The sequence below is a fragment of the Camelus dromedarius genome, chromosome 2 (genome assembly GCF_036321535.1).
Source record: "Camelus dromedarius isolate mCamDro1 chromosome 2, mCamDro1.pat, whole genome shotgun sequence".
Lineage (NCBI taxonomy): Eukaryota > Metazoa > Chordata > Mammalia > Artiodactyla > Camelidae > Camelus > Camelus dromedarius.
In genome coordinates, this window is record NC_087437.1 from 35,074,085 (window position 1) to 35,088,686 (window position 14,602).

Consider the following 14,602-nt stretch of genomic DNA (forward strand, 5'->3'; position numbering starts at 1 on the left):
TTATGAATTTGACTGTTTTAGGTATATCATATAAGTGGAATCATACAGTATTTGTCTTTCTGTGACTGGCTTATTTCACTTATCATAATGTACTCAAGATTCATCCATGACGTTGCACATCGCAGAATTTCCTCCCTTTTTAAGGCTGAATAACATTCCATTGTTTGTATATATCACATTTTATCCATTCAGCTGTTGTGGAAACAACCTAAATGTCCATCATTTTGGCTATTGTGAATAGTACTGCAATAAACATGGGAGATACTGATTTCAGTTCTTTTGGGTGAATGCCTGGAAGTGAGATCATGTGGTAGTTCTATTTTTAATTTTTTTGAAGAACATCTGTACTAGTTTCCATAGTTGCAGCACTATTTAATATTCTCTCCTGTAGTGTACTGAGTTGTTTGGAAGAATATCTCTACAAACATTACTCAGCAAGTAGTTTGCTTGTGGTTACCCATTTGCTGCTGATTTTTAATGCTACTGCATTGTGATCAGATAACACTGTATTAATTTCTACCTTTTGGAATTTATTGAAGTTCTTTTTTTAATCTTAGTATATGATTATTTTATGAATTTTTGAAAATAATATATGTTCTTTCTTGGGACCACGTTTTGTCATTTCGATTAAATCAGCCTTGATACAGTTCGTTATTCAGGTTCTATGCATCCTTCCTATTTTTGGTCAGTTTGGTAATTTTGGTTTTGATGTTCTTACACAAGTCTCCCACAGTGATTGTGCATGTGTTAGCATTTGTTAATTTCCTCTTTTCTTTTTAATAGTTTTTGTTTTCTGCATCTCAGTGCTATGTTATTAAATGCATTCCTATTGTCTTCTTAGTAGATTGTTCCACTTTAAATAGAAATTATCCTTTGTTCTGTTTAATGTTTTTCTCTTCCCTTTTGACTTTGAATTTTATTTTGTCTGGAATTTAAATTGTGAATCTTGTTTCTTTTCCTTATCATTTGTCTGATTTATCTATCCTTTTGTCAGACAAGTTTTAAGTGATATGATATCCCTAATTGCTATGGCTAGAATATTATAATTTAACTGTATAATACACATTTAAATCGTGATATAGTCATCTTAGTAGAGGAAAATCTTACTTTGCAGAATTATTTTAATATAGCTTTTTTTTTTTTTTTTTAAAGATGGTCTGGATTTCTATTATTCCTCAAAACAACATGCTCAGAAGATGGTAGAATTTCTCCAGTGTACGGTTCCCACTAGGTATGTTCTGAAACTTCATGTGATTAAATCCAGGGAGCTCAGAGTGAATTTAGGTCACATCCATTCTCCAGGCTTAAGCAACTTATCTCAAGATATTTAAAATTATACTAAGAATACTTACACAGTTAGAAGCATTTATTGGATTAGCCACTTTAAGGGAAGCATTAGCCAAACAGCATTAAGAATCTCTTTGGGAAGCTAGACTGTGATAGTAAGCCCTGTAGTTCTGAACCGCTGATTGAACATATTTAAATAAGAGAAAAGAAAAATGGGGGTAGAGGACTATGGGAAGAAACTTCATGGAGGGTGAAGGACTTAAGATCTTAAAATGGGAAATTTTCAAAAGTAGAGTTTATATTGGAACATGAGATTAGTGTAAATGAAGACGGGGTGGGCATTAGTGTTGCTTTTAATGGATGCTATATATGGACTAGATTGATCTAAGCCAAGGGAGTGTTTTGTAGGTTTTTAGTAGATAAAGTTGAAAATCGGTAGGGTGCAGTAGATTGGTGAGGGTTTTTAAATGAAATAGATAAAATTAGCTTTATCATACATAGCAGGCATCAGGAAGCTATTTCAGACCTCAGGCAGTGATGATTTGATTTAATGAAAGTTTATATTCCCGAGACTACACAAGTAAGGACCTTTGTCTTTTATTATGGCTAACTTTTTCTCTTAACAGATACAAAGCTTCACAGAGACTCATCTCTCAGGATATCCACAGTAACACATACAATTACAAAAGCACTTTTTCTGTGGAAATTGTTCCAATATGCAAGGTAATTTTTCTCATTTAATTAAACCATGTCTTTCTTATGAAAGAGTAGAAGTAAAATTAATTGGTTTATATGTAATTATTAGCTCCTGATTTCCTTCTGGGATTGGTTAAGCATTTATAGTAACCTCTTTCTTAAATGATTTCTGACACATTTTTAGGCATGTTAAAAAGATGTTTGAAAGTAACCATGCTTAAAATTATAAATTTTTGGTGTACAGTTCTTTAACTATAAATATAACTTGTAATTATGAATCTTTGGTGTGCAATTCTTTACCATGTACATTCCTTAAAATTTGTGATCCTAGTGGACACATACAGTTCTATGAAACTGTGAATACAGGAAATGACTTTAAGATAAATATCTTTTAACACTTTGTGGAATGTGTTCAAACTGGATTTTGGCTTAATAAAATTAAAGAGTATTGTGAAAATGAGATCATAGAATAATTTTTGTGATTTTAAAAATATAATCTGAGTAACACTTAAAATGTAGATTGTCATTTCATTAATTTTACTCAGGTAAAAACCCTGCTTCAAAAAATAGAAATGAATTATAATACAATGAATAGTTATTGAGGATCTATTGTACAGAAGGCTGTTTGTTAAGGATTATATACTAGAGGTCTCTGCCAAGTAGAAATGTGTCCGTATTTAAATCATTAGTAATGATAAATGCCATAATTTGAAGTGAGTATTCTACATAAAGTTTTTAGCTGAGTACTTAAGTATATTTCACCTCTTCATGTCTCACAACAACTGGTGTATCATCATATCATCATTTTGAAGATGAGGAAATTGAAGCTTGAGGAGGTTAGATGACTTGCCCAAAGTTACGTAACTACAGAATGATGAAACCAGGATTTGTGTCTAGGTTTGTGACTCTAAGGCTTTAAAGCTGTCATCACTAATCTATGGTGTAGTACAGTATCAGGGATGAAATGATGGCATAGAACAGTCAGCAGATTTTTTTCTGGAAAGGACCAGAGAGTAAGTATTTTCAGCTTTTAAACTATGGAGTCTGTTTTGCAATCACTCAGCTGTGCTGCTGTTGCACAAAAGTAACCATTGATAATAGATAAATGAAGGGTTGAGGCTGTGTTCCAGCAAAACTTTATTTACGAAAATTTGGCCTAAGGGTCTTATTTTGCAGACCTCTGGTTTAAAACAAGGAACATTTTCCTGGTACAAAACCGGGGAAATAAGAATTCAGGTGTAAGGGCATATTTAGGCCTTGTGTATTAATTCCTTTGAGTAATTCATACAGGTATCTGAATGAATACATAATATAAAGGAGTATTTTAATTAATCTTTGGAGACTCTTTTTTATTAAGTTTAAACGAAAAAGTCTGGACTAGGCCATGAGGGATGCACAAGACTGTCCCTTCAGTGGGGGAGCCTATGATTGTGAATAGATACAACTTAAAATATATCTCAGGTCTTTTTCATGTTTTAATATCAGCTTAAAAACAGATAACCACATTGCTGGTAATCTCTCCTAATGCACACATAGACATATGTGCTTTCTGCGGGACATTAAATCTTTGATTACATATTGGTACATATAGACAAGAAAGAGAAACATGTGGCTTCTCTGAAATTAATTTTTATAGATATTGAACGAAGTCACAAATCAATTTAGCCAATCACGCTCCTGGTATTTATAATACTTTGTTTAGAATGTACACTGTATTAACATAGAGTGATAAGCAAGCATTCACCCTTCAGTAAAATTGAAATAAACTTAACAGCTTGGTGATTAGGATCTGGAATATATTTTTAAAAGCATTTTATTAAGACCTATATCCCCATCTTAAGAAGGTATAACTTATTTTCTTTTTCTCTAGGGTCTGATTCTTTTTTTAGGCCCTTTGTTGTTATGGAGAATTAAAAATAACATTTTGATTTGGGCAAATGCACCTGGATCAGATTTGCATTGATGAGTGTTTATTGGAGACTGTTATTTAGGATTTCCTTCACATTAAATGTTAGCTCTTATGCCTAGGATAATGTTGTTTGTCTGTCTTCGAAACTGGCACAAAGCCTGGGAAACATGAACCAGATTTGTGTGTGTATTCGAGTAACCAGCGTTATCCACCTCATAGATCCAAATACCCTACAAGGTAAGTTTTGGGAACTATTTGCCTTGACAGTTCAGTGCAACGAGCAGTAATAACTTGTAGTTGTTGGTAATTTTATCAAGCATTCTCAGTAATAACCATTTTGAAAAACTACTGTGCAGTGTTTAAAAGCACTGGACTTTTTAAAGCTTTTGATAAGTTACCCTTGTATATTTTATTTGGAGAAAGATTTCTGAGAACTTTTAAAATTTTATTAATTTTATTCTATTTATTTTTACTGAAATTGACTTACTTATTTACCTCATTTAATTTTTATGACTATTTAAGTTCATTGCCAAATTTTAGTGTATAGCAAGTGTTTTAAAGTTTGGAACTTTACACACTTTGTAATCTGGTAGAATATTTATTTTAAATATGAATTTTAACTAATTTCATCATTTTTATACCTAATTTTTAACATTCTCTTTATAAAAAAAACTATTTTTAGAAGAGACCCCCATGTTGATAGCTGTCTTATTAGTATTTGGTTGTATCTCCTACTTGATCTTTTTCACATGTTTCCTGTAATATGAATTTTCTGCTATAAAACATTGAATTTATTTTGATATTTTGTTGAAAGTCATTCATAATCCATGTCAATTAGAATTATTCATCAAAGATCTGTTTGCAACATTGTGATGAACATCTGTCAGGTAGAAGAACTTTATTTCCCATAAACTAAGCACCTAAGATGATTGATAATGTATCTGAAATAAAACACCAGCACATGAAACAACTGTACAACTGATTGGATCTGACCTTATTTTAAAGGCACTTACATTGTGGTGTTCAGATCATAGTAACTACTTACGATATGTTTGACAACTGGTATTTCTCTTGTGCTCTGAGAATTTGGGGCTGATTTATAGGAATAAATGATATCCACTAGAGTGTGAGTGAACCACTGTGGTTCCTTTGACCTGATGCTTCCCAGTTTGTATATACCAACTACTTCCTAGTTAACACAGTTGATGTCTTTTGAAATATTTAAGTTCTTTTGTTCCATAACGTTCTATGCTTATTCTTAGTTGCAGATATTGATGGGAACACTTTTTGGAGTCATCCTTTTAATAGTTTATGCCATCCCAGACAGCTAGAGGAGTTTATTGTTATGGATTGCAGCATAGTACGAGATCTAAAACGCAGTGCAGGTGCTGGAATGATATCCAAAAAGGTAATTTACATCCTGCTCACTTCCTCCTAACCCCCGACTTACTCTTCTAGTCTCTCTCTCTCTCTTTTGTATCTTTGGTTTTTTTGTTGTTGTTGTTCGTCATTCCAGAATGTTCCAGATAAAGCTAACACCACATTAGGTTAAAAAAATGTGTTTGTATGCCATTTGCTTTTAAAATGTGGTCATTGTGGTAAAAACTATCAGATTTATACTATCTGATATGTTAAATGTTTTCTCTTTCATATAGGAAATATTATTATGAAAAAACATTTCTTTTACTTTTGTACAGAAGGACCACATGACAAGCTAACCTTTTTTTACTTCTAAAAAATTTCAAACATTTTGAATTAAATATATATTATCACTAAACACTGAATATTTCAATATGCATCTCTAAAACATAGGTATATTTTCTACATAATCAAAGTATTATCATACATATAAACTATATAGTTTGTTGAATTTCCTTACTTGTCCCAAAGTGCCTTTTATGGTTTATTCAAACCAGTATTTAGTTAGGGACTATTCATTGAATGTGAATGTTGTACTTCTTAAATATTTATGATACTAACTTCCTAAAGCAATTAGGGCCTTTATCTTGTGGCTTTATCTTATTGTTTCCTCATGATATCATTTAACTTACTTCTGAATCTTTTGTATTTTCATTAAGCTGGAAAGTGGATCTAAAGTCTTGCTTGAATTTAGGTTAATTTAGGCAGAACATTTCAGAGGTGATGCTGTGTACTTTTTGTGATATATCAAGAGGCAAGCAGTGGTTGGCTGTTTGACTTATAGCCAGATGTCTCCATTGTAAATTATGATTTTTTTCCCCCTTTGTTACTAGCCTGCCTGCCTGCCTTTTTCCTTCCTTCCTTCCACTCAGATTGCCTGAAATGCAGCCAGTAGGAGCCCCTTCAGAATAGTTTCTATGCCCTTTAAAAAAATTTTGTTTAAATGACTTTTCTTTCTTTTGAGCAGTTTTAGATTCACAGCAAAATTAAGAGGTAAAAGATTTCCTACATATCCCTTGCCTCTACACATGCATAGCTTCCGTTTTTAATGCCCTTCTCCCACCAGAGTGGTACATTTGTTCCAGTTGATGAATCTGCACTGACACATTGTAATCACCCAAAGTCCATATTTTACCTTAAGTTTCAGTCTTGGTATTTTCTGTGGGTTTGGACAAATGTATAATGACATGAATCCCATCATTATAGTGTCATGCAGGATATTTTAACTGCCCTGAAAATCCTCTGTGCTTTGCCTATTCATCTTCCCTCCCTCCTAACCACTGACAATCACTGATTTTTTTTTTTTAATACTGTCTCTCCAATTTTGCCTTTTCCAGAATGTCATACAGTTGGACTCATACAGTCTTTACAAATTGCCTCTTTCACTTAGTAATGTGCATTTAAGATTCCTACATGTCTTTTCATGGTTTGATAGCTCTTTTTTGTTTTTGTTTTTTTCTTTAATGCCAAACAGTGTTTCATTGTTTCAGTGTACCAGTTTACTCATTCACCTACTGAAGGACATCTTGGTTGCTTTCAATTTTGACAATTTATGAATAAAGTTGCTGTGAACATCCTTTTGCATGTTTTTGTGTGGACATGTGTTTTCAGCTTCTTTGGGTAAATACCAAAGAGCATGTTTGTTGCATTGTTTGGTAAGAGTATGTTTACTTTGTAAGAAAGTGCCAAACTGTCTTCCAAAGTGGCAGTATCATTTTGCATTCCCACCAGCAATGTTCCTCTTGTTCCACATCTTCACATTTGGTGTTGTCAGTGTTTAGGATTTTGGCCATTCTAATAGTCTGTGTTAGTATCTTACTGTCATTTTAATTTATATTTCCCTGATGACACGATGTGGGGTATTTTCCATATGCTTTTTGCCATCTGAATGTCTTTGGTGAGGTGTCTGTTAAGATCTTTGGCTCATTTCTTAATCAGGTTGTTTGTTTTCTTACTGCTGAGTTATAAGAGTTATTTGTCAATTTTGGATAATAGTCCTTTGTTAGATGTGTTTTTTTGCACATATTTCCTTTCAGGCTCGTTTATCTTCTTACTCTCTTGACATTGTCACAGAGCAGAAATTTCTAATTTTATTGAAGTCCAGTTTATCAACTATTCTTTCATGGATCCTGCTTTTGGTGTTGTATCTAAATAGTCATTGCCAAACCCAAGGTCAGCTAGATTTCTCCTTTGTTATCTTCTAGGGGTTTTATAGTTGTGTATTTTACACTTAGGTCTGTGATCCATTTTGAGTTAGTTTTTGTGGTGAATGTAAGGTTTGTGTCTAGATTGACTTTTTTTTTTTTTTTTGGCTTGCTGATGTCCAGTTGTTCCAGCACCATTAGTTGAAAACACTGTCTTTGCTTCATTGTATTGCTTTTGCTCCCTTGTCAAAGATCAGTTAACTGTATTTATGTGGGTGTATTTCTGGGCTCTCTGTTTTGTTCCATTGATCTATTTGTTCTTTAGTCAGTACCATACTGTCTTGCTTACTGTAGCATTATAGTAATGCTTGGGTAGTGTCAATCCTACAACCTTTTCTTCAGTTGAGAAAGTTGGGTAGTGTCAATCCTACAACCTTTTCTTCAGAATTGTGTTGACTATCCTGGATCTTTTGCCTCTGTGTACAAACTTTAAAATCAGTTGTCAATATCCACAAAATAACTTGTTGAGATTTTTTTAAATTGAAATAAAGTTGATGTACAATAGTATTTTATTTTCAGGTGTACTACACAAGTGATATGAGTTTTGCATCTATTATGAAATGATCACCATGGTAAGGACTAGTAATCATTACAGAGTTATTACAGTATTATTGACCATATTCCTTGTGCTGTATGTTACACCTTCATGGCTTAACTTGTTAGGATTTTGATCAGAACTGCATGAATCTTAAGATCAAGTTGTGCAGAACTTACATCTTGACAATATTGAGTTTTCCTGTCAATGAACATGGAACATCTCTCTGTTTTAGTTATTTGATTTTGTTCATCAGACTTTTGTAGTTTTCCTCATAGAGGTCTTACACATATTTTGTCAGATTTACACCTTAGTATTTCATTTTTTTGGGTGCTAATGTAAATTATATTTTTAAATTTCAAATTCCACTGTTTTCATGTTGGTATATAGGGGAGTGACTGACTTTGGTTTATAACCTTGTGTCCTGTAATCTTGCTATGTTCCACGAGTGTTTTTGTCCAGTCAGATCTTCTTTGTAGATGATCATGTCATCTGCAGCGATAATTTTATTTTTTTCTTCTCAATCTATATACCTGTCATTTCCTTTTCTTGTCTTTTACATTAGCTAGATTTTCCAGTAGGATATTGAAAATGTGCAGTGAGAGGGAACATTCTTGACTTGTAGGATCTTAGTGGGAAATCTCCAAGTTTCTCACCTTTAAGTGTAATGCTGGTTAAGTTTTTTTTTTTTTCTTAAGTAGATATTCTTTATCAAGTGAAGGAAGTTTCTCTCAATTCCTAGTTTACTGAGAGTTTTTATCATGAATGAGGGTTGGATTTTGTTACATGCTTTGTCTTTATGTGTTGATACCATCATGTGATTTTGTTTGTTTTCCTTTTTAGCGTGTTGATGTGGTCGATGGGTTTTTCAAATGTTGAACTAGCCTTGCACACATAGGTTAAATCCCACTTGGTCATGGTGTACAATTCTTTTATATTTTGTTGAGGATTTTTGAATCTGTGTTCATGAGAAATTGGTCTGTAGATTGTTTTCCTTGTAATGTCTTCCGTTTTGGTTTTAGGGTAATGCTGGTTTTGTAAAAAAGTTAGGAAGTATTCCCTCTGCTTCCATCTTCTGGAAAAGACTGTAGAGGAATGGTATAATTTCTGCCTTAAATGTTTGATACAGTTCACCATTGAATCCATCTGGGCCCAGTGCTTTCTGTTTTGAAAGATTATTAATTATTGACTCAAGTTTCTTTGATAGATATCAGTCTATTCCTGTGTCCTTTTTTAAAAATTGAAGTATAGTCAATTTACAATTTTCATTATAGGCCATTACAAGGTATTGAATATAGTTACCTGTGCTATACAGTAAGATTTTGTTGTTTATCTGCTACCTATGTTGTTCTTTTGACATAACTTCTCTAGTCTTTGAAAGCGTTCTTTCTGGCACACCACCACATCATTTACGTGTTCCAAAATCACATTGTATAGTTCTTACCCCGTATCTGAAATTAGGTATTTCTTCAAGGATGTTAAGTCTGATTTCTTTTCTGCTGTGAAATAGTATTTTGAGGTCCCCCCAAACTGGATACTAACAGTGCTCATTTCTTTTGAGGTAATTTTGTCTTGAGACAAAACTAACCTCTGATAATTTGGGGGAAATCAATGGAAATGGAAAAATTAATTACTTTTCATATTTTTATTTAAAAAATTTAATAATATGATTAAGAGCAAACTTCTTATCTTTTAAGCATCTCTTCTCAGGCATATATAAAATGAGATATTATACTTTCTTTGCTTTCAGAAAATGCATTTAGCTAGAATTTAGTCTTTCCCTGGTGATTCACATTTATTTATTTATTTATTTATTTATTTATTTATTTATTTATTTATTTACTTACTTACTTACTTACTTACTTACTTACTTACTTACTTACTTACTTACTTACTTACCTATTTACAGAGGAGTTACTGGGGATTGAACCCAGGACTTAGCACATGCTAAGCATGAGCTCTACTGCTTGAGGTATACCTCTCCCCGATTCATTTTTTTTTTCCAGTTTTTTCCCCTAAATCTGGATTTTTTCCTGAATCTGATGTCTGTTATTTTAGTTTCTTCCTCTATTGCTACCTCTTCATTTCACCTCTTTGAGTTTCCTTAATTCTGTGTATAACTTTTTTACTTGGGTCTGTTTTTGTTAGTAAAAGGTACTGGCATGTACTATACTTAATTCAGCCTGGAAGTTTGAAATGTCAGTTAAATTGTAAAATTCCATGTTGGAATGGGGCTTTAATGGTTTTCTACTTTAAAAGTTCAAATTTGGGATGTTATTTCTATGACAAATAGTTTAGAAGAAAAAAGTTAAACCTCAAAATAGTAGGCATTCAAAAAATAGATTTAAAGATTTGGGTTCTCTTGTGGTAGTGGTGCCACTGGGATTGCTAGATTATTTTCTGTGAGTCCTGTTTTTTTAAACTTACGTAAAACAAAGGGTTGCTTAAAATGTTACCTGAATTTTAGACTCCCCTACGTTTAAAAAAATTTTTTTTTTTGCTCAGTCTGTATTGGCCCATCTCGTTGTGAAACATATCTTTTGAGAATTCTACATATGTGTCTGTTTTTAGGTGACAATGTTAATGTCTTATAAAAGCTTTGAATAAAATCTTAATAAAATATTATCTTATGAGTTACTTATGAATCTTTTTCTGTACTCATAATTCTGTAATTTGTGAACTTTGACAGTATGTCAGAAGTCTGGAAAATAATACAATTTCTGTCTTTAAAATGAAAATCAGAAAACCAAAATCAACATTGTATTTAACTTTTCCATGAGGTGCTTTTTAAGTTATGCTTAGATTATTGAAGAGTACATTTTCTTTCCTGTTAAGCATACCCTCGGAGAAGTCTGGGTACAGAAAACATCTGAAATGAATACAGATAAACAGTATTTTTGCCGCACTCATTTGGGACATCTTCTAAATCCTGGAGACCTGGTGTTGGGGTTTGTATTATCTTGCAGTATTTTAAACTGTCAGTTAGCACTGCAGATTTTCTCTGGGAGCCAGTGGAGCAATCTAAAATACTAGAGTTGTTTATTCTAAAAAGAATTTAAGAGTTCTTAGGAACCTTTTAGCTCATTTTATTTTTGATAAATAAATTAAACTATTTATTGGATAGAGGATAGAAGCCCATAGTTATTCCATTTTGGCCATCATCTTAAAGAGTCATTTGTTACAAGATTTTGAGAAATTGAACCCTGAAGTTATATGATTAGATTATATTTATAGCCTTTTGGAGGAAGCAGGTAGTTTTTTATTATGCATATGCTGCTGTTAAAATATTTCCCTTTTAAAATATGGCAGCTGTATGTGTAAGAGCTCTTTACAGGTATAGGACAGTCCATTCTGATGCAGAACTTATAAGCATGCATTAAACATTACTTTTGCTCTTAGGGTTTCAGTTCCTTTTACTAGACAATGAAAGGTGTTTTGTTTTTGTTATTTATAATCTAAATGGGACCATCTCACTGAATCCTAATGTTAGACCAAATATAATTGTTTTGCTTCTTTTGCAAGTATATGGTGAGGTGGACAATAATGGATGACATGTGAAACTCAGAGATAGAGTACATTATTTTATTTACTGGAATCTGTAGAAACATGTTCACTGTGTAGTACACTGCAAAACTTTTAAAGTGAGAAAGCATTAAATGTTTGATCTTAGAAGGAACTTTTAGGTGATCATCTATGAAATAAAAAGTTACATGGAAAGAATAAATGTTTTTGTAATTAAGTGTCTTATGTTTTCATTTTAGGTTTGATTTGGCCAACTGTAACTTAAATGATGAGCATGTCAATAAAATGAAATCAGATAGAATCCCAGATGTGGTAAGGCTTTAGATTTTTCCCCTTTTTTCCTGTGTTAACAAAGGATTGATGTAACTCTTATGGGTAAGATGCATAAATTCACATTTTTGGAAATAACAAATCAATTTAGAGATTCCTTTTGATATTGCAGTTAAAGTGTAATAGCAAAACCTTCCTTTAAAATAATTATTCTTGGTAGGTAAAATTCAGGATTTATTGAGTGTTTTGGTTGCTCTTATAATCAGATTTTCATTCTGTCAAAATGTTTGATGGTATCTGTAGAACAAAAATTTGCAACGAAAAATGATGACCTTTAGAATTTATTGCTGTTCATTCTTTTAGGCTCAGTATATTATGTATTGTTTAGTTAAGGCATTTAGAGTTAAAACCATTTTTCAGGTTTGAAATTTAATTGTAGTTGAAAATAATCTCACAGTATCAAGTCTTAGAGAAAAAAATGTTACTTTTGAAAAAAAATCTGTTAAATTCTAACATGAGTTTATATGAATCATGAGCAACAGTGAATGTGAAGTGTGAAAAAGACTGTATCTCCTGCTTGCTTATTCTTTTAAAATAAACATTGATTGCTTTAGCTGTGGTCAAAAATAACAGAAATAAAGTCATGGCATAAGAAAGGCTCTCTTTCTTACCACCCAGTTGTACTTTTATTAATTAATAAATTAGTAAATAGAAGCATGGTTTAGGTAAGTCTAAATAGGTATTTCTCACAAAGTTGTAAGAGAAGATCAAGATGGTCTTACAAAATTTTGTATTGTAAAGTTATTTTCATTTAAACAGTCCACACTTTATTAAACTGTTGTAGGACATACAGTTGTGAGAAATATGTATAGTTCTATAAGTGTTTATTAGGAGTAAAAGGGAGAAAAAATGTCTGCCTGTGATAATGTTTCAGAATGATTTATGTGAATGATAGCTGAAAGCTACTATACTTTGGTATAAAGAAAAAAACAGTCACCAAAAACATGAAGTTTTTGGTGTAAAATATTTCAATTTTAAATCATTGGAAGATTTCAGTTTTCATTTTAATAATTATACAATTTATTAATAATTTTAATAATTATACAAATAAGGGTTAAATGCATTCTCATAAAATACTAAGTATGTTAAGAAAAATGTTAAATGGTCTCTTGACACTGCTTCTTGAGCCCTACTCTTTTCCCTGACTACTATCAGGTATGAGGTACAACCACTATCATCAGTTTGGTGACTTCCTGGCATTCCCATAACCTTTCATTTTTTAATTTTATTGGATTTTGAGGTACTGTTACCTAGTTCCCTTTTTTTGTTCAAATACAAATATTTTGTAGAAATATTTGCAAATATTTCTATTACTTTTAGGTATTAATCAAGAAGAGCTATGACCGTACCAAACGTCAACGTCGTAGAAACTGGAAACTAAAAGAGCTTGCAAAAGAGAGAGAAAACATGGATGCAGATAATGAAAGGTTCCACTTTTCTTTAAACTTCATATGTTTTCTCAAAGGAAATCCTTGTGATAAATCTTTATGGTTTTTATATTGTAAAGAAATAGTTGTCACACAGTTGGTCCTTGTACTCAGTATTAATTTTGTATTCTTATCAATGTGTTGTTTGGATCGGTATAAGCGGACATAATGACATTTAACACAGTTTTAGTTATTATTGGCTGAGTTATGATTGTAGATGATTCATTTGAAAAGTTAAAATATAATGAGCACCTTGTGGATATCACAAATAGCAAATGAGTACTTCAGACGGTATAAAAAGAAAACAGCTCATTGATATGAGATATTCTGTTTGTCAAATAACAATGAGAAATGAAGATATTGTGTTCTAGAGAAGTGTATTGGATGATTGGAAAAGTGGCCTTAATGATGGTGAAGACACTGTTAGGATAAAATTGTGTCGTGAAATGTGAGTGGAAAATAGCAGTGTTTCTAAAATATAATCTCATAGTATAATTTAAAATAAGTATGTATAAGTATATCATGTTAACTTAATTAGATATTATAAGTATATATTTGACTATTTCATTTATAGTCTTAAAATGTGTATTTCAACTTGGCCATAAATTTTTGCAGGGGAGGATGAAGTTTGAAGGGGTCTTCTCATTGTCGTGTATTTAATGTCACCTTATATTCAGTGTGTATTTTTTTTATCATGTAATTTTGAAAGAAAAGATTTTTTAAAAACCTGTCAGAGTATTGACATCCATATCTGACCTTCAGTTATTATTTTAAGGATTTTAATACTTGGAACACATTTATCTTATAGTGCTGAAAGTGAAGAAAACATAATTTCATACTTTCTTGGTAAAGATGAAATATTTGAATGTTTCTTTATCCTTCTTAGGCAATACCAAGATTTCCTTGAAGATCTTGAAGAAGATGAGGCAATTAGAAAAAATGTAAACATTTACAGAGGTTGGTGTTTTAGGAGTGTTTAAGTTGTGTCTTCTGTGTATAGATATATTATACCAGTGTGAGTATTTTGTTATCTTAAACTTTGATTCCATAAATGACCTATTACATGTTTTTAAAACAACTAAACATTTACTCCCTCTTCCCCCAAATAACCCCCCAAAACTTGAACAGTAATAGTTATTAAAATGTTGTTTACTATACCACATTAGAAATCATTTGCATCCTAGCATGAGCCCTCAAATTTGCTGATCCCTTTACTAGTAGATAGTTACTCATAATACATTTATGGAAGTTCAGTCATTCAATGCATATTTAA

The 14,602-nt window shown here is 31.9% G+C and overlaps 1 protein-coding gene across 3 annotated transcripts in view; it reads left to right on the forward strand.

Annotated features, from left to right (window-relative positions):
• Window positions 1–14,602, forward strand: part of NMD3 (NMD3 ribosome export adaptor) — a 60,445-nt gene that overhangs the window by 14,176 nt on the left and 31,667 nt on the right. For all 3 annotated transcript variants that reach the window (XM_064492538.1, XM_031450224.2, XM_010976346.3), the window contains exons 8-15: window positions 1,153–1,231; window positions 1,914–2,010; window positions 4,012–4,129; window positions 5,155–5,300; window positions 10,886–10,998; window positions 11,812–11,884; window positions 13,223–13,329; window positions 14,216–14,286. In XM_064492538.1, the coding sequence (XP_064348608.1) occupies window positions 1,153–1,231; window positions 1,914–2,010; window positions 4,012–4,129; window positions 5,155–5,300; window positions 10,886–10,998; window positions 11,812–11,884; window positions 13,223–13,329; window positions 14,216–14,286 (804 nt within the window). The remainder of the gene's footprint in view (window positions 1–1,152; window positions 1,232–1,913; window positions 2,011–4,011; window positions 4,130–5,154; window positions 5,301–10,885; window positions 10,999–11,811; window positions 11,885–13,222; window positions 13,330–14,215; window positions 14,287–14,602) is intronic.